The 20,353-nt window shown below is 36.0% G+C and overlaps 3 protein-coding genes and 1 long non-coding RNA gene across 5 annotated transcripts; 2 read left to right on the plus strand and 2 right to left on the minus strand.

The window, feature by feature from the left end:
• Positions 1-1,403: 1,403 nt before the first annotated feature.
• Positions 1,404-3,672, plus strand: LOC120017287 (zinc finger protein WIP2-like). The gene is made up of 2 exons (XM_038870463.1): positions 1,404-2,080; positions 3,033-3,672. Exons 1-2 carry the CDS (start codon positions 1,454-1,456, stop codon positions 3,468-3,470), a joined length of 1,065 nt encoding a protein of 354 aa, XP_038726391.1. The 5' UTR covers positions 1,404-1,453; the 3' UTR covers positions 3,471-3,672.
• A 4,275-nt stretch (positions 3,673-7,947) lies between these two features.
• Positions 7,948-12,678, minus strand: LOC120016974 (zinc transporter ZTP29). Its single transcript, XM_038869997.1, has 12 exons — positions 12,437-12,678; positions 11,866-11,924; positions 11,416-11,508; positions 11,234-11,320; positions 11,045-11,126; positions 10,869-10,924; positions 10,196-10,252; positions 9,566-9,606; positions 9,380-9,447; positions 9,041-9,097; positions 8,800-8,917; positions 7,948-8,246 (listed from the first exon to the last, which is right to left on the minus strand). The coding sequence occupies exons 1-12, from the start codon at positions 12,498-12,500 to the stop codon at positions 8,201-8,203; spliced, it is 828 nt and encodes a 275-aa protein (XP_038725925.1). The 5' UTR covers positions 12,501-12,678; the 3' UTR covers positions 7,948-8,200.
• A 328-nt stretch (positions 12,679-13,006) lies between these two features.
• Positions 13,007-16,867, plus strand: LOC120016975. Its single transcript, XR_005472072.1, has 4 exons — positions 13,007-14,160; positions 16,369-16,409; positions 16,512-16,615; positions 16,729-16,867. It is a non-coding gene; the product is annotated as an uncharacterized LOC120016975 (long non-coding RNA).
• On the minus strand, positions 15,135-18,426 carry LOC120016973 (serine/threonine-protein kinase Nek6). Of its 2 annotated transcripts, none has more exons than XM_038869996.1 (14): positions 18,288-18,426; positions 17,919-18,112; positions 17,770-17,836; positions 17,567-17,632; positions 17,392-17,438; positions 17,264-17,309; positions 17,084-17,164; positions 16,955-16,997; positions 16,817-16,866; positions 16,480-16,561; positions 16,352-16,401; positions 16,185-16,258; positions 16,047-16,098; positions 15,135-15,961 (listed from the first exon to the last, which is right to left on the minus strand). In XM_038869996.1, the coding sequence occupies exons 2-14, from the start codon at positions 18,047-18,049 to the stop codon at positions 15,239-15,241; spliced, it is 1,512 nt and encodes a 503-aa protein (XP_038725924.1). In that variant the 5' UTR covers positions 18,050-18,112; positions 18,288-18,426; the 3' UTR covers positions 15,135-15,238. The 2 variants fall into 2 exon arrangements, with proteins under 2 accessions (XP_038725924.1, XP_038725923.1); XM_038869995.1 differs by having other exon boundaries at positions 18,273-18,414.
• Positions 18,427-20,353: the final 1,927 nt, after the last annotated feature.

The following is a 20,353-nucleotide window of genomic DNA, read 5'->3' on the forward strand; positions in this document are numbered from 1 at the left end:
TAGGGAGTTAGGGTGGTAATAATAGGTTTCTAATTTTGAAGGAACATCTGAAATCAAGCCATGTGGGGAAGAATATTATAAACCCATGTGTTAGATATTTAGAATCATAATAAAAAGTAATTAACAGTTCATGGATTATATATATTATTAAGCAAAATCACAGCAGTAAAAATACGGCAGTACTACATATCCCTAACAAATTCAGTTATAATCAGCCATAACATGTAATTAGACAATGTAATAATTAAAACCAATGTTATTAGACAACATAATGACGAAATCACTATAATTAGACAATGTAATAACACAATTTAGTGTAATTAGATGAAGTAATACTGTTGTGACTAGTTATGGAAGAACTTGTTAGGGTTACAAAGAGTTTTCCGTAAATATATGTAATTTTAAACAGTGATGATGCATGGTTGGGAGCACACTGTGATGAGCAGGTCTTTAGGGACAAGTCGAAGGAAGGTATGTAGGTAAATAACGGGTAACAAATTATTATTTTTTTTAAAAAGAAAAAAATTGTTTTTACAAATTTAATAATATATTTTTTTATTCAGAATAAAGTTAAATTCGACATGAAAAATTCACGACAATTAATATGTACCATTAAATATATACTCAAAATATTGTCTCTTGTTAGGATTTGATTTTTATTTTAGACAACAAAATATTGTTGAATTTGTAAAATAATTCATGATAACACAAATATAATTTTTTTAGCCCATAATTCATGAACTAGAGTGGGGCCTGTAGTTAAACGGGAAGCAGACCAGGGAGCGCCCACCAAAGCAAGTGCTGGGTTGGTTGGAACTATTTGTTTCCCAAGGTATAGAGAAATTTCAAGATAAAAACAAAAGGCCCTCTCTCTTATGTATCTATCTACGCTTCTCTATACACACTCTCCCTCCCTTGTGTGTTGTGAGGTTTGGGATTAAGGGAGACAACCCTGCATCCCCAAAATTACTGATTTTGTCTTTGGTCTTTTGTCTCTAGATCTCCTTCCAATGCTTCCATATAAAATTAATCCTTATTTTTTTAATTTAAATAGTATAATTACATGTATTGTACTTGTGTCTTTGGGTATGTGTTTCTTGGGTGTAAGTAACCTTTTCACACATTGTTCTATAAGTATCTCTCTCTCTCTCTCTCTCTATCTTCTTTAGCATATTTTCTCTAATGTTTAGTCACATTTCACAAGTAATATCTTGTCCCTCCTTTTATTTAATTGGGTTTACTTTATCATCTTTGATTGTATTTTGTTTTTAGTTTTTTTTTCTTTTTAACCCCTTCCCCCTTACACTTCTTTTCAATATTTGGTGTTTTTGTTCAGTACCCTCCACCTTATAACCTTTTGGTTACCTTTATCTCTCTTTCTCTCTCTCACAATCTTACTCTCTCTCTCTCTCTCTCTCTCTCTCTCCCTTTAACACTCTTATCTTCTTCAGTCATGGCTGATCCTTATGGATGGTTCCACCATTTCTCTTCAGCCTCCTCATCTTCTTCCTCCAATAATCCATCTTTTGTTGGGTACAATTTCTACTCATCAAGTTATAACAACAACAACATAAATAACAATATCTCTTCTTATGTTCATCATCATCATCACTATCAATTATCCTCATCATCATCAACATCTCCTCCTTCTCCTCCTCTCAAAGAAGCTCTTCCACTCCTCAGTTTAAGCCCAAGAAGGCATGATCAGGTACAAGATCATTCCTCATGCACTACTGCCATGGAAGTGGACAAGAACAACAAAGAAGAAATTAATCTCTTCTCATCTACTACTTGTGGTGGTGATGATGATAGTGTTACTGTAGCACTACATTTAGGGCTTCCTACTTATTCTACGACTTCATCAGCTGAATTAATCTCAAGAATCTCGTCTGATCATCATCATCAAGAGATCTCTGGTGATAAAGAAGACCTAGTAACAGTTGCTTCTACTCCTTACAATTCAAGCTGTCTTAACAAAGGCCAGTATTGGATCCCAACTCCTGCTCAGATTCTGATTGGTCCAACACAGTTTTCATGTCCACTTTGCTTCAAGACCTTCAATAGATACAATAACATGCAGGTAATTATAATCCAGTACCCCCCACAAAAGAGAGAACAAAAAAAAAAAAGCTACCCTTTTGTTCACTCTCCAATAACTTTCTGTTTGTTTCTTTTGATTTTTGTGAGAAAGAACAAATATTTCCCTACATATATATACATCTTTCTATTCCAGCTTGATTTTGTAATTTCATTTTTATTCTTGTTTGTGTTGAGATTTGAGTAGAGAGAATTGTAGTGCAGGGTTTAATTAAGCTTTATTTTCATTCTTTTTGAATTTTTTTGATTTATGTATCATATCCATCAGCTTATACAAGGTTTTAGGGATTTGAAAAGAAAGAATATATCTTTCCTGGTCCATCTGAGAAAAAGCTTTTGATTGACCTAACCAGGCATTGTGCTTTTCTCTACCTTGGAGTTTGTGTTCTACTCATTTGCACACAACACAAAAATACATCTCTTACTTTACTTCTTCATGTGCAAGGATCAGTACTACTTTGTTGATCTTGATCACCCAAGCCATTACACAAATTCTGATATGAAACCTAAACCCCAGAGGATCTTTTTGTGTTTCATGGTCTCATAAACCTCAAATTGAGCCAATTTTGAACTCTCTCTTTCTCTCAAACACACCCATATGTCTGGTTTTCTTTTATTGTAGACCATATGTGCAGAGAAAGAGCAACTCATGAATTCGGAAGAAGGACTAAAACCCCAAGTTTCTTATCCTCTCAAATAGGCAAACTCTTTCCTTTTCATTATCCATAAACTTATGTGAAGGTCTATATTTATCATAAGATTAATACTTTTAACTTTAGTTGAAGAAAACAAAAACCTAAAGCATTAAGCATGAGCCTATACTATTCTTTCTGCTTAACTTACTTTTCTTTTGAAATGAAAAGGTGAAGTAGAAAGAATTACCAAGGAGAAAAACTAATGTGGATTTGTTTGCGTTCTTGTATATGTATTTGCAGATGCATATGTGGGGGCATGGATCTCAGTACAGAAAAGGACCAGAGTCTTTGAGAGGAACACAGCCAACAGCAATGCTTAAGCTTCCATGCTACTGCTGTGCAGCAGGTTGCAGGAACAACATTGACCATCCAAGGTCAAGGCCACTGAAGGACTTCAGAACTCTCCAGACCCACTACAAGAGAAAGCATGGGATAAAGCCATTCATGTGTAGAAAATGTGGCAAGGCATTTGCAGTGAGAGGTGATTGGAGAACCCATGAGAAGAATTGTGGGAAGCTCTGGTATTGTACTTGTGGTTCTGATTTCAAGCACAAGAGATCTCTGAAAGATCACATTAAGGCTTTTGGACAAGGACATGCTGCTTATGGGATTGACTCCTTTGAAGAGGAAGATGAACCTGCTTCAGAGATTGAACAAGATAATGAGTCCTCTCAGTAATTATCTCATTAATATTAATCATCATTACTCTCTCAAGACTAGTAGTTATAAGACACTACTAGCTTAATTTTCTTCTTCCTAGCTCTAGCTACTTATAGTTCTATTTAGTATTTACTACTCTTTTAGAAGTTTCTTAGCATTTGGAGACTCGAGATAAATAAATGTTAGACAAATTAAGTTCCTATGATTAATTTCTATTTGATTTTATCTCTCTCTCTCTCTAATTGATGTTATATATACACACACACATTCACATTTTATGTGCCTGTGCATGCAAACTTAATCATGGGGAAAAAGAAGGGAAATGAGTGATCTTGATATGCAGAGATTGGTTCATATGGAGATAATTAACTGTGTTTTTGGTTATATATATATATATTACAAAGCAATAAATAGTAAATACAATGAGAAGAAAGGAGAAAGAAAGTTTGTAACTTTATGGGAGGATAGTTCATGCATAGCCATATATATCATTCATATCCATGTCATGTCTGTCTGAGACTTGTCAAAACCTTTTGTCCCCAATAATTCCTTTTGTTAGACTCTCATGTGTATGTAAGTATTTGAAACAAATGGGCAGTGAATGGTCTACAGATGTAGGATCCCCTGACCTGGATAGAGGATATAGAGATAAACAAAGAGAATAAAAGTATATTTTGTTCAGTGAGATTGAGATTTGAGAGACCCCCTTTTCATCTAATGGTTAATAAATAGAGCATCATATCACCTTCTTCAGTTCTTCTTCTTCTTTTAGTTTTTTCACTGATAGATACAACATATATGTCCTTATGTGATTAGATTCACAGTAATAATGATGGAAGACTAACAATAATATTAGCTAGGCAGAGAGGATGGATAGAAGGGAATGGATCTGATTGGCAGCTTTGCGTTATACCATAGGATTGTTGTCATGACTGATGACTTAAGAGAAAAGAGAGAACAGTCAAAGACTCGAAGTGTGCCTCTTGAAATGTCATTTCAAGCTACAAATGCAGTCAGAGTATGTACCGTTGGATTTCTTCAGTATCCTGTCTCCTTGTATACTCATTGTGGGCTCCACATTGTCCTATACATATACATACATATATATATATGTATGTATGTATAGATAGACAGCTTCACTTTCACTGCGCATCTCTCTCTCTCATTCACTTTATAGCAAAGGTTTGTATATGTAGTCAGTTTGAATTTGATGTATACAGTTAGTATGATATTTGTGTTTTACCTGGAATTTACTTACAGATTTAAAAAGTAAAAAGCAAAAAAGTGTATGTGAATACCATATTTAAGTATTTAACCATGCTGTGATTCCTTTGCTTGTCTTCTTTGTTTTTACTTTTTACAGTGATATGTCACAACAATCCCATCATTTAGATACCATGTGATGTGAACATGATAGATCATCAACAGAGAAAACCCATCTACGCAATTTTATTTTATTTATTTTTCAAAAAGGAAAAGAACACTATTTATATTGGAAAAGGAGAGAGAGAGAGTATATTCCCTTTGTAATTTTCTAATGAAATTTTCTTCTAAAAAAAAAAACTAAATCTTGATTTGCAAGCCAACATCTTGATTACAATGGTAAAGTATTATTGGACCAACAAAGATGTTATCTTTTATTGATGTGACTGTATTGTAAAATATGTTTTGCTTATGTGGCTGTATTGAGATAAGTGTTTTGCTGATGTGGATGTATTGGTATTTGGTGTTTTGGTGTAGTTTTGTTGTGGATAATATGGAGGAATGGAATGTCGTTGGCTTCCATGTTGGGTGGGAAGAGAAATTGTATAGAAATTTGTGTTTTGCTGATGTGGTTGTATTAGAATATGTGTTTTGCAGATGTGGCTGTATTAGAATACGTGTTTGACTTGATTTTTTGTGTAATAGAGGTGGGACCGGATCAACATTTTTGTTGGCCAAACAAATACTAAACCATTTCAGTTGCCCTTAATTGAACAAGATGAGACAAAACCCACCACAACGAACCAACAAAAAAAGAAAAAAGAAAAAACAAAGGTGTGAAAAATGTTAGGTGAATATTTGGCTCAATAATATGATCGATTTTGTGAAGCCTGAAAATTGCCTAGAGTTGTACCTAGTTCTAAGTTCTAACACTTTGTGTTATTTTGAGCTCTTATAATTATTCTACCCGATTAAGGGACCACAAGAATCCTAAGGACATATAAGCATAAATTTTATTGCAAGTGAGTCATTGATTGAACGACAATCACATTACATGTAAGGGAACACTATATTATTTAATATGTTATGTCTCATTTTGGGTATATATAATATAGTGTTACTCGAACTCCAATGAAATTTGAATAATAAAAAAAAGACAAAAATTGTACCACATTTTTGTGAGAAAAAAACTGTACTGCATTAATTACCTCCAATTCAGGGACATTTGGTAGTGGGTCTAGTGATTATTATGCATGGCTTTTAAAAATTAACTTTTAAGAGAACCCCATAAGTAAAGGAAAAGAGCCAAAGAAAAGGAGCAAATCTAAATTTGACACCACCAATGATCACCTTTTCAAAATCAACGAGAAAGTCATTAGGGTTTTGATAAAGTACTTATGAATAAAGAACATACAAATTCCTTCACAAGGGAGACTTATTAGATAACTGCTTTCCTATATTATACCTGCCCATATGTTTGCCTTTTTCTAGTTGATGAAGTAGTGTTTCTTTGGATTCTCATGGACATATATTCTTTAAATTGCCACACTTGACACAGGATGGGGTCTCCTTTTAGTGAATTTATACAGAGAAAAGTATATAGAAATAGAATATACAACCACTTGGTTATAACCTAGTTGATTATCTCTAAGGACATAAGATTTACAATGCCCAAAGTCTGGAGTTCGAACCAATTAGCCGTGATATTTTCTTGTGAATTCGTAGGCTTGTTTCACTTTCGGGCCCATACTCTCATAAGTTTCGACTTGGTCTTACCTATCGCCAGCACTCGAGGTCGAGAGTTTAAACCAACTAGCTGAGATATTTCCTCATGGAATATTGATTTTATGGGCTTGTATCACTTTCGGATCCTTACCCGTATGAGTTTAGGCCCAGTCTTACCTTTCGTCAACTAAAGTGGTGTGGGCTATTTTAGCAACCCGAGTTTTATGCCCACTCAACCATCCGAGGGGTATGTTGGGCTGGATGATTCTAGCTACCAAAAAAAAAGTACATAGATACACAAGTAATTTTTTGTTTTAACATACACAAAATATTTAATCAAGATTTTGTTCTTGTGGAAAATGTAAGTAGTTGAAAAGAAAATTTGTTGGTTGTACAATTCAATCGGTATGTGGTGGGACTATCTAATTTAGTATTGTTTCACTTCCCAATAAAGCTTTTGAAAGAAAAATATGGTCATCCTGTTGTTTTCTTTTTTTCTTTTTTTTTCTCCCTTTAGTTGACGAAACACTTTTTTCCCCTTCTCTTTTGCTTTTAAGTGTAGGTCTGTTTATCTCTCCCTCCACCATCCCCCCTTGCTCTCAAATATGTAATTTACCTTTGACAAATCCAATCAAAATCCTCCTCCTTTTCTATTTGAAGGAAAGATAGGACTAGACACCTTTAGTCCCATGAATCTCTTGATGAGATCTCATGTTTCCCTTATGACTTGTTTTGAAGGTGTTTTCATTTCCCATAAATTACAATCATGATCGATAAAAGAAAGAAGTGTTAATGGTATTGAAGCCTTTCCTTTCAATTTGACAACTCAAAAACAATCCAAATCTCTTACTAGCCAACATGTTGCAAGGATCCAAGAAGTTTGTTGGGTGGCAAGTTGATGGGATTAACTCTTATAACGGGTAAGAGTTCTTAGGTTAAACTCCCACGTCCAACAAATTCCTTTGGAGTTACCCCGTGAGTCCAAAGCTTTATAATTGTCTGGTGCAATGGGATGGGAGACTCACGTGTCCAAGATTTCTCATGTAAGACGAGATTCAATATGACTGTATCTTGGATGAGTTGCTTGTTAAAAAAAAGTCATGCATGACAATGAAGTCCAATAAGAACAGATATTTCTTCTTATGGTTATAACCCTAGAAAACTACTAATTAGACAATAGAGTGTGGGCTCTCTGCAACTTCTCCTCTCTTTTTGGGCCTTTTGGATTCATGCCCAAATTTTTCACCTTAATTTAGGGCACTTATTGAAGGCCTGAAAGTTAACCAGGCAAAATGGAATGGGCCATCACCTGCAATCCTTGTCAAGAGTTCAAAAAGGAAAGGCAATGACAAAACTCTGGCTCTGACTTGGCCTAATATCCAGAGAAGTTAGGGTGCAATTTCAGAACTACCACCCACCTAACTATGGCTTCCTTCTGTGAGTAGAAAGGTGTACCTGAACAGCATAAGACTTCAGAGATTCTAGCAAATATTCATCTCTTATTGTCTTCTTACTAAAAATTTAAAACCCATCACTTGTCTAGCATTATCATCTGAACAGGAACTTAGAACGAATTAAGCTCGAAGATAATAAGCAAATTTCAGAGTATGATCCCATTTTTTTTTTTTCTGCTAGGCTTCAAAACATGAATGAAACCTATTTGCTTCTGAGGCAAATGTCAGTTGAAGGTTCACTAGATGGTGTGTGAATTATTGTACAGGTTTTCAGTGCCATGTAACAAAAGCAGGCACCATGTTAGAGCCCATTACAGTGGTGTAGAAATGTACAACATTATGGTATACCAAAAGGCTGATCCATGATCACAAGCTCATGTCCTCGGGCAAGCTGATTTGAAGGAAATAAAGACTGCAAAACCATCAAGAACATAAGTAAGAGTTCCATCAACAAGATATAATGCGTGTGAGAGCATGTAGATGTTCGTTAAATAAAACAATTTTCAAGAAAATAAGGGCTGCAACAAAATCACCAGGGAGAGATCGGTATGAGTTTTATCAGAAGGAATGGTTGAAGAGTGCTCCTTTGCAATACTAATCAAACTTAATTCATCAAAAGGAAAAAAAAGAGTACAAAAAAGAGTGTTCTTTGACTATTATGATTAGAAAGTGATCACCATCCTCTTGGTTTGTGTGATAGGACTAAACCAATTACCATTCACTGTAGATGATCTAACTAATGACACAGTGAAATGTGCCCAGTAGAAAAATCCCAGTTCACATTTTATTGTTTGCACGCAAAGAACGAAAGAACTGCTTCAGTTTGGTCTTCGAAGTTCTAATCCAACAAGTGCAGGCAAAAAAGTGGCAGTTTGATGTTAGCTGACCCCATTCAAGATGATTTTAAAAAGGGGTGCTGTAAAATTGGCTCCTGAATGCAGTAAATTGGAGATGACTTTTATTACCTAGCGGACATGAAAGCCATTCCAAGGAACACGGCCTTGACAGCTTGCTTCGGCCCCGCATAATCAAACGCCAATGGCAGCATTTCATGCAATGTTAGGAAAGCCATCACTCCACCAACTGAAAATGTAATGCATATGTAGAAGTTAAACTTAACATGAAAGGCACAATTAAAGCTAAAACTTGACAGCGAATGATTTCTCCAGCTAAGCAACCAATCTAGAAATCAATGATAAAGCAAACCTGATCCTAGCAACCCCTCTAGAATTTCAGGACTTAAGCTGCTCGGAAAAATATAGGCTGCAATGCAAGGGAAAAGACAGTCAACATAAGGAGTACAAATTATGTTTCTACTGACATAGAGAATAAACATTAATAGCAATGGGATAATACGCTGAAGATTCTTTTTTTGTCTGCCCTAATGAACAAGATTATGGTATTGCATTTTCCTTAGACACATTACACTTCTAAACTGAGGCTTGAAAGCCTCGATGGTCTTCCATATTTAAGAATAAAACAATCTTTATAATGTATAACAAAATGGAGTCAACAACGTATAACAAAATATAAGAGTCAACATACCAACAACTATAACACCCAGAGGCTCTGCAAAACCAGAGAGCGTTGCCAATTTGAATGCTTGCCACTTGCTGAGAAATTTAAGAAAATCAATCAGTTGAGAGAAGGTAAGAGAGCCATAAAGAAAGGGTATATATACCCATAGACACTAGCAAATGGCTGATCAGAGGTGACTAAATAAATTCTCACCTTTGTGTTGCAAAATAGACTGGCAGTGCTACAGCAACACCCTGCATAAGTGCCATAAAAAAGGAAAAAATGTATTACTATTTTCTAATCATAACCCCTAACTTAAAACATCTTTGTTTTGCTAAATAAGAATGCTCTTTCTAGCAGGTTTCAAAAAATTTGGTTGGTCCTAGGCTTCCTATTACATTCAAAGAAAGTACTAAAAATTTGTTGTAGTCAAAGAAATCTATAGGCAGGAAAGATCTATGGGAAATGAGTAACAGAGAAACGATAGATTAAAAACAGTTTTTGAACTCACAAGCAGGGAGAACATAATTGTCTGGTGAAGATGCTAATTGAATGAATATAATTTCGAGACTTAACAGCACATGTTAACACCCACTGAAGAACATATGGAACTATTAATCCAAACATCCTGTTCTTGACAGTTTCACATTATCACATGTGAGCTAGTTGCTGCAGGGTCCTAATTCGTATATATAAAATAAGGAGCAGTAAATTCTATGGAGCCTGCCAATTTGACAGACATAAGATGTAAGAAACTATGAGAAATATGTTATGCAAGCATTTGGAATCTTCCACAGTATATAATGTACAATGGCTTTAGAAAAGAAGAGAGAGTGAGTCTACCTCTGGGACATTGTGCAAAGCAATGGCTATTGCCAAATTAACGCCCACACGCAAGCCCTAGAAAGGATTGTTTCACAGAAAGGGTGAGCAACTAACTGAAACCTTTAATAATCAAACTTCACAAGGCAATATATCAAGAATAATCCTGAGGACTTCAAAGTTGCCAATCAAGAAATGTGCAAAAATAAAATTAAAAAAAATACTCCAGAAGAATTCTACATCAATGCAATATTTCATCAAATGCAAGCTCATTTGTTAAATTCAAACAAAAAAAAGCATAGCTGAAAACTAGTTTCCCAAAATTAATTTCATGATGATCTGATTAAAATGGTGCGACTTCACCAATATTTCATAAATCCTAAGTCCAAAAAACACCATAAAATAAAATAAGCTTAAAGTATAGGAAAATTCATAACTGACAGAACAGAGAATCACTTTTTTGATCTCTAATACAAAATGAAAAAGAATTGCAATTTTAACACATCAACTGTAGGGAGAGTTAAACGATTCATATAAAAGAAATGCTATATGAAATAATACAAAGGAAATAAGCATAAAAATAATTAACCTTGATGAGAGACTAAACAGCTTAAAATCTGTTCTAAACATTTATCACTGTATACATGATTTAGGAATTAGGAACTTGATGACAGCTTCAAAAAAGGAAATTTACCTTCATTGATCCAAGGAACACTGCCATTCCCTCTGGAAAATTGTGCAAACTTATGCCTGCAACATAATATATGTTACCATTCACTGAAACTAACATTGCAGAGACCTAGCATTAAAGCAACAGTGAGTCATACCAACTTCTGTAATAAGGAAACTATATTGGGAACAAAGTCATACCTACTGCCGTAATAATCCCACTGAATAAAACTTGGCGACGATGCTTTTTCATAACATCCTTGTCTCCATCATCCTTGTCTTTCTGTTCCAATCATAGCACGTCAATGTAACTTTTAATACTGAGCCAATATCAATTCACAAATTCGTATGTCAAAGGACCTCATTTACTAGAAGAATAGAGTCACAGACCTTACTTTTCAGATCCCAACCCTGAGAAACCGTTGGTTCTGGAATGAAATAGGCAATGAGAGCAAAGAATACAACGCCAGCAAAAAACTACATTGGCAAATGGCTAGACATTAATAATCAAGAAAAACGTGGATAAGTCATGTTCCTTCCAAATTAGATGAAACTCTAAAAATATAGCTGACCCAAAGGTTTCCTTTTAAGAAGCCGATTGAGTTGATAGCGTTATGAGCTAAATCCAGGAATGATATGCTCAGCATTAGACCTGCAGCAAAACCCTGCAGGGAGTACTGTACAATGTAAGTGCACAAACAAGATTAAGACATTGAAATCATTACAAATTTGAATACATCATTGTAATAAACATACTGATTGTATATAGTCCTAAGGTCTTCCAGCGAAAAATAGTCTTAAAAGAATTTGCTTTCCAGTTAATTGTATTATGAGGATTTATCTAGACAAGTGAAACATAAGACGAGGAAATCTATTGAATAAAAGAAAAAAAAGTACAGTAAGAAAACAAACAAAATGGAACAGGTGACCTATAAAATGGGATCGGATATGTGTCCAACAATACCAGTGTAACAAGTGACTAGAATACAATCAGAATGGATGGGATGGTCAATAAACATTACCTGTAAAAGACCAAGCATCTTTAGATTGGGAGTCGGGTTAGCCACAACCAAAAGTGCACCTGTTCCACAAAAGAACCTTATTCATTTTTCATGTTGAATACAGTTTTAAATGAAATGAGTCAATGACAACTCCAAAAGATGCTAGAAATCTCCCAACCGATCAACGTTGTATTCGAGCCGTATGACTAGCAACAAAAAATATCAGAAGGTTGACGATTTAGTTTAGCATCAAAGTCTTTACTTTCACAAGGAAACCAGCCCAAGGACATACATTTCGAGTTCCACAGTCAAGTATAAACTAGATAATTGAAGAATAAGAAAACCAAGAGTACATATTATCAGCACAATAAACACAACCCAACTCAGTAAAGCCTCAAGATCAACAGAGTTCCTCAACAAATGGAAAAAGACCTAATATTGCAACAAAATTGTTCATTCCCAAATACAAGAAAAATTTTACAAGCAACTTTTGAGAACACAAAATGGACAAGCAACAAAAACCCAATTACGGCAGCGAAAAGTAGACAAACGAATAGTCGAATTCAGGAAAGCAATCTTGTGTATGACAGACCTATAGAAGTACTAACTCCGCCCACAAGCGAGAGAGCAAGAGCCAGCATCACCGGCGAAGCCATGGAATCCTCTATTTTCTATAACCAAAGCCGTGCAGATTCGCAGGATTGGTTTTGAATTGGACTGTAATTGACTCTCGCAACGGCCAAAGCACCATATACAGGAATCTCTCTATCGGCGCTCCATAAGAAATAAATACATGGACTTGGCTGAGCATGTGTAGTCCGAAAGAAAGAGATGGTTTCATCGAGTTAGCCAAGAAATGTTATATAAAACGACAGCCTTTTCGTCGTCTACAGTCTATACCTAACTTGTTTGTATTATTTTCTTCACCAAAATTTATTTAACGAAAATAATTCATGATGCAAATTTATTAGTGGAGTCCTCCTACCTAATCAAGAACACCTGGGAGGAGATAGGATTAAATAGTAGTGTAACTTATTTACAGGCTACTTTATACGTTTCATAAGTGCGTTACATGTTTCATAAACTAACAACTGTTTTGCATTGAGAGAATCCTTTTTTATGCATAAAGAGTGGATAATTGAAAAAAAAAAACATGGAGGATAAAGAGTGGATGATTAAAAAAAATAACATAGAGGATAACTTTTTTTACAGAAATAACAAGAGACTGGATAACGTACAAAAAGTGGTTGAACTTTACAAGGATACAATCGAAACAAGACCAATTATCTGGACTTGGCTCAGATCCAGGGTTGCTGATAAGGCAAGCCTGATATGATCGGATTGGGCTTTATAATTGGGCCTTCCAAGCATTGGTCATTTGGTCAAGGCCTACTACTACTCCTTAAAGCCCAAAACAGAACAGTAACCCAAAAAAAAGAGAAATCCATGACTTTTATTATATATGGATGATTCAATATACGAAATATAAAATCACATCACATCCCTAACCAAAAATTAGGGCAAAAAGAATAGCTAATACAGTACCACCACCAGCATCATCAACACCAATCGACCTCCCAACGCAGTAAAAGATTCAAAATTTTGAAACAAAGTAACACAGGATCTCACTCTCCATATGTATCGGCAAACCTCATATCCAAGGAATTCAATCTAATGCCACAGGAGCGCCAAGGTAGAGACGAACAATGCGAAGCAAATGGAGGCACTGGAAAAAGTCATCGGAGATCCAGCTCCTGCATCCATCGCCGGAGAAGGGGAGATGGCACTATCTTGTGCCGTGACGGCCGCAAATGACAGAAGCGCAAGAGCGAGCACCATGAAGAACACCACACTGCAGTTGGTAAGGTGCGCCATTTTTTAAGATTGTCGAGCAATATAAATATAGAGAATGATAGAGCGAGTGGTAGAAGCGATTGTGTGTTGAGACCACGAACCGACCTGCTATTTATAGCGTCGCTGATATGGCGATTTTTCACTTTTTTACCAGTGGAATTATTAATTTCTAAGATTTTTTTTTTTTTGGTTATAAAGTGTAACGTTACAATTCGTGGGACCCACTTACAGAAGGGCAAAGGTAATAAGCCGTCTTGTCTTTATTGTCGCCCCAACAACGGCTCTTTTTTTAAAGTTCTTTGCCTGATTGGCTTTTCACCGTCGATCTAGATAGCAGGGGTTAATCGGACGGTAAATGATCGTCTCTCTTGCTTGGGCACCACCGTAGCGTAACCGCAATACTTGGGGTCGCCAGGTGAAATTGACGTGACCACCTGGACCGACAGAGACGTCTCGCTCTCAGTGGGTTCAGTACAAATTATTATTTTTCTGAATTTAGGATAAATAATAAATTTGTTCAACGTTATACTGTTATAGATCTTGTAATGAAAATTAGGTGATCATATGCTTTTATTTAGGGTCTCTTAAGTTTCTGATGTGTATCCTTACCGTCAGTTTCATCTGTCATGGATTAGGGTTGCAAGATTATTGATGCGGGAGGGATTTTGTGCCCTAAAAAATTACAGATTAAACTGAAATCAAATCATCTAACCCTATCTCGTTTTCATGTGTGTGAGGATTTTTCTCTAATTATTAACCTCTTTTTTTTTTTTTTTGTTAATGATTTGAAGTTTAAGGGATGAAGCTAATTATGATGATTAATTGAGGTGGCATGATTGATAAGATCAATAATGGTGGCATGTCCCTGCTTTGCTATCATTTCACAAACTAGCCGTTACATCCAAACCTCCAGCTGGTGACAAAATAACATAATATTGTATTTTCACCTTTTCTCCCTTTATTGTTCATGAACAGTAAATAGTAATTGGTTTAAGAAACTATAGAGGAGAAACTGATATGGCGAACTTAAATTGACATGGATAGTTATCAGCATTTTTATACTTATTTTGATTTAGTTGTGGTAATAGTTTGTTCTATAGATACTCCGCAAGAGAGAAAATTGGAAAATTGAGACAATATGTGTGATAATATGAAGGAGGTGAGAAGTAGAAGAGGTAGGTGAAAGAGGAGGTTAGACCCAATCCACTTGAGATATTATCAGCTCAGGTCTAAGACCCGCACGAATTCATTTAAAGGTGTCTCAAGTATTGAGGTATTGGTCCCTCTTATAAACCACATCACTTGGTACTCTCCAAATGATTGAAACATTTTCATGTTCTAACAATCTGTTAAGTACTTAAGTTGTGTTCATCTAGGTTATCACCACTATACGTTTTTATGACTTTAAACCAAAACCACTGAGAGTGGAAGGATCATTTAGTAGGACTAAGATTCTAAGAATGATGATTGAGGATTGAAAAGATCAATCAATACACAAATGCAATAAACTTTACATAATTGGCATTACTAAAGATCACTCTTATAAGAATTTAAATTGGTCACCTTGAGCACCATTATTTTGGAGATTCATTAGGCTCTTTGTCAACCAAATTGCAGTTTCCCTTGATGACACCACTTCTTCACTGAATGGTCTCAATACTCCTGCCAATTCCTCAAACTTCTCCTGTCTAAGCAAATTGGCACATATCTCCAGCAGTGATTCCAGTGCTTCTGCTCTTTGAAGGCTGTGAAAATCCCATTGAATCTTTGTCTCATTATTACCAAGTAGCAATGTCAATGTACTCATTGATGACATGTCACTGGAGCCTCCATTGATTTCTTTATTTTCTTTCCCTGCTAGTGTGGTTTTACTTGCCAATACTGTGTTTGTGATGGAAGCGGTTTTTGTCTCTGTTGTGGGATTCTCTGTTGTCTCTAAACTGCTTCTGGGTGGCTTGTGATCTTGTTTGCTATTCTTCTTCATCTCTTCCGTCTTGGCTTTTATACTGGATTCTGTTTTGACACTTCGGGCTTGTCCCGAGCTGCTGCTGGAAGTATTTGCTCGTACACTTTCAGGACTTGATGATGGGCTTGATTTTCCAACTTTTGCATCCTTGCCATTGCTGAACTTGCTGGATGGTCTAGCCCCTTTTGGTTCACCATTGCTTTTGTGTCCGGACTTTACAGGGAGAAAGACTGAGGATATGTTTTGGCACTGAGCAAGATATGTCTGTATATGGGGATGCCTCAGCAACTCTGCGGCCTGAAAAAGTGTAGACATTAGAGTATTAGTAATACTTCATTTTTCTCCTAAAGAGAAGACAAAGGTTTGGACCACTTCAACTGACTGTGGGTCTATGCTCTGGGTTCTTTCTTAGCATGCTCTTGATTAGTCTTTTTCTGCATCAATAAAGCCAACATCCTCAGTTGAATGTGGATTGAATATGCTACAAAAGATTACATAGAACTGCAGGAGAAATACTTACAATGAAGATGAATAGGCAGTGGGGAGTGGAGAAATGGTGGAACGGTTGATTTTGTTTATGAGACCGGACATGTCCTGTTCGATAATTAGAATCTTTTTAGCAGTTGAAATTGGATTTATGTTAAACGCTTTAAACTAAGTAACTAACACAAAGAAGTCAATACTTACAGTTGCTCTAAATGCAGGTTGATGTGCTGCTATCTCAAACATGCAACATCCTGTCAAGGTATCAGAATGTCAAGTAATTCCCATGGTCTATCATGTAAGTAAAATAATGTCTGCAGGAGTTTTATAACCTAAAGACCATATATCTGATTTGTAACCATAGGGTATATCCGCAAGAAGCTCTGGACACATATAGTTTGGAGTTCCCACAACCTGCATACAAAGATATATGTGACGGCCAAGGAATTTGGTAATGTGGATGTTTGTGTAAGACACATTATTTCATTATCAATATAGTCTACACTCTGCCTATATCCATTTAGATACTAATCTCTTATATATTCTGCTAGTCTAACTTGTGTTTTCTCCTTGATGCACAGTGATAATCTGTAAATCTCATTGTAGAAAGTCTCTAGAGCTACTCAAGGAGCTATAGACAAAACCCAAAAGGCATAATGCAGTCAATACCGAGGAAGCAAGCTCATCTTTGCTGAGCAATTTTGCAAGTCCGAAGTCACCTGGAAATACAATGCACCACAAACACCGTTCAAGACAAGATTAAAACAAATATGATGCAGGAATGACTGATACATGCCGCCTTCTTACCTAGTCGAATGTCGTTGTCTTTCGTAAGGAATATATTGGAGCACTGAAATTAGATGTCAAAAGCCACTTCAGAAAGATATCATCGGTAAGTTCTTCTTTTTCTTTACTTAAAGTAACATAAGAACATACTTTTAGATCTCTGTGAAGGACCCGATTGGAGTGCAGGTAGTCCACGGCTAGTAATAGCTGGGTCAGCCATTTGCAGAGCTTCTGAAAGAGAGAACAAATATAACGTGCCTTAACAAAATATTGTTTCATTTACAGAAATCTCAAATCTCTTGAAAAAATTTCCACACTTCACTTACTTACCTCTTCTGGAACAAGTTTCCCTCTAGCTTTCTTGATCATCTCAGCCCCGCATTATTTAGTAAAGTTAGTCCAGGCAAAGCTTAGCTATCATGTGAGATTAGATTCACAATATTCTTGCCCCAACTTACATATCTCCTCCCTCACAGTAAGATGTCACAATGCAAATATAGCAGTCCTGTTGAACATAGAATACGTAGAAGCCATGAGCACTAATGAGATATGTATATATATATATACAAGCCTATTGATAGTTTCTTGCCATTACCAACTAAGTTTGAGCTAATATATTGTTGAGAGGAGTACCTTTTCCACCCACCCATCTTTATACTCCAGAATATATGGGTTCTTTAGTGTTGCTATCAAATTCATCTGCAATAGAACTAAAATATCAGTTTTGTTTATACAATTCAATTCACCTATGTTTCTTTAAATAGAAAATCAGTGTAAACTATGGTAGACTTTATAGCTAGGAAGAGCAGCAGACTGTATATAGATTGAAAGATCACCTCTTGATGTGCTGTCTTCTTTAACTTCTCTGTTTGTTTAGCCAAACGAATCTTCTTCAAGACATACCTGCAGAGAAACTAAAACTGTCAGTCTTTCAAATCATAACTTCTCTATATATGTACATAAATATACTGAGAGAATTTCTAACCTTCTGTTCTCAATCTTATGTAGAACCAGAAATGCAGCTCCAAATGCTCCTCTCCCTATCTGCTCTATCACTTCATAATCATCCATTTTTGATGGTATTGGTTCATCCTTCTTTGTCTCCATCTGATCCATAAAACTCAAGACCAGAAGAAGTTCCTCAGTTACTGGCAGCTACTGAGCTCTGCTGTTAAATATCTGCAAGAACAGACTATGCTATTAAATTCAATTTAAGACCATTTCATAAATTCCAACTGTTTTGCAGGGAAATCGTCACAGTAAAAGTTAAATTGGGAGCTGATATCATAAACAGAATTCATGCAGGAGCCATGAAAACAAAGGAGCATTAAATTCTCACATTTACAAAGATTACCCAGAAAAGCACATCCAAGAAGAATTCTTGGGGCCTGTCAAATGCTCAAGAAAACTGTGACATGGATTGAAGGAAAGAAAGGAAGCAACCAGGTAATGATGCAAATTTTAAATTTCAAAAAAAAGGAAAATTGTTTGTGGGAAAAAGAAAAGTAGAAGAGAAGGGTAAAGGTATGCTGTGACAGATGTACCAACTACAGTTTTAAATATTATAAAAGGAAGGAAAACCTTTGCCTTTGCTTCCATTTTCAGATACCAGAGAGGGTTATTTTTGGTACCATGTGGTTGGTATGTCACTCTCCACTTAACTGCAAATCTTCTCCATTTTTTGACCTTTCAACAACAAAAGAGATTTCATTTGGAAAATGGAGTTATTGTTGATGAAGATCACACCATTACTTGCTTGATTGTAGAAAAGTAGACATTTTTACATATGGGTTTATGGATTCTTCTGACTATCTAGGTTTTAATGCATTTGTCATTTGGTGTCATATACAATTTCATATAAAAGAGACATTCTAAGGTATTGCTTGAAGTGGGTTGGATCTGAATACTACCAACTTTGTGCCCACACAAAACTATTAATTATTTCAAAAGGTGACCAAAATATGGAAAAACACTCAATTGCTTTGTTGGGGAATTTAGAAAAGCATGTTTGAACAACATCCCGCCTTCAATGAATCTAAGGCTATGTTCTATTCCTTGTTCATTCTCTCAATGTTTCTTCCTTTTATTTAGTTTTTCATATAATATCAGCAAGATTATCCTTTGTAGATCCTATTTAGTGATAAAGTTACTTTCTTACAGTATAGACATCAAAGCCTCTCTGTTATTTGAGATAAAATTGTAAGTCATAAATGATATCTAAACATGTAGCTAAATGGTTTTTTTTTTTTTAAATTCCCACTCTTGATTTTTTTATGGCACAAAGAAGAGAAAGAACTACAGTCCGAAACAATGGGCAGGGGGGACGGAGTCACTATCTAAGAAAAGTTGTAAATCAAAAAAATAAGAACTGGGAATGCATCTAGATTTGAAATCTGGTGCGGCCCATTTGGCCAATTTATGGGCCCAGACATTGGAATGTCTGCTAACTTTACGAGTAGACAGACCATAGAGAGATGTTCTTCAGCATACTCCTGGACTCGAAGATAACTGAAGAGATGGTCCAATCTTCGATTAAGTTTGGATTATTGAGGGCATTGATGACTATTGCGGAATCTCTTTCAATTTCCAACTTCTTCATTCCATGAGAAACAGCCTCAGATATACCCAGATTAACTGCTCAAGCTTCTCCCATAATTGGCTCCAATTTGTCAAAAGATTTCACCACTGCAAAAACAAGATGCCCTGTTTCGTTCCTAGCTACAGCCGCAGAAGAAGAAGCAGTTGCACCCATGGCCATGTTAAAAGAGGGCTTCACAACACCTAATTTTGGAGGGGACCACTTTTGATCTTTCAATATGCAAGTTTTTTGCATGGTGGATTGTTCTCTCTTGTTGACTTATTGATTACATCTTTTCGCACCTGATGTGTATGGGCTAGGCCCATTTTTCACTCGTTGGCCCAGTGAATCCCTTTTAAACTTGCCGTTCGACTAAAAACTAGCCCAGCTCATGGTCTTAAGTCCGAGCTCGGCCTATTTTGTTTTCCATGTGTGTTTGTTTTCGTTGACTTTTGACTTAAGAGGCCCACCGCCCACCAACCTCTCCATATCCCTGAATCTTTTATGCATACTACATTGCCATTGCCATTGCCATTGCCATTGTTTTCTTCGCCTTGTCTACAAGCACTTCACATTTTATTTGACTAATGATTTATCTAAATGGGTTCGAGCAATATATGCAGACTTTGTTCTCTTGTTTGTGTCTTCTCTGGCCCCTTTGATTCAACAGCCTCTAATGGTGCTGAATTGAAAGTTATTAGAACAGCTGTTGAAATCTCAATGGAATATGGGGTTTAAAGATAAAGGTAGAATTATAGTAGAGGCTGATTCATTAAACCTGGTCACTTGGTTACAAGAAGGATCCTCCAATCCTTGGCCCTTGGAGAATGATGCCAATGCAA

Source organism: Tripterygium wilfordii, chromosome 15 (genome assembly GCF_013401445.1).
Source record: "Tripterygium wilfordii isolate XIE 37 chromosome 15, ASM1340144v1, whole genome shotgun sequence".
NCBI classification, from domain to species: domain Eukaryota; kingdom Viridiplantae; phylum Streptophyta; class Magnoliopsida; order Celastrales; family Celastraceae; genus Tripterygium; species Tripterygium wilfordii.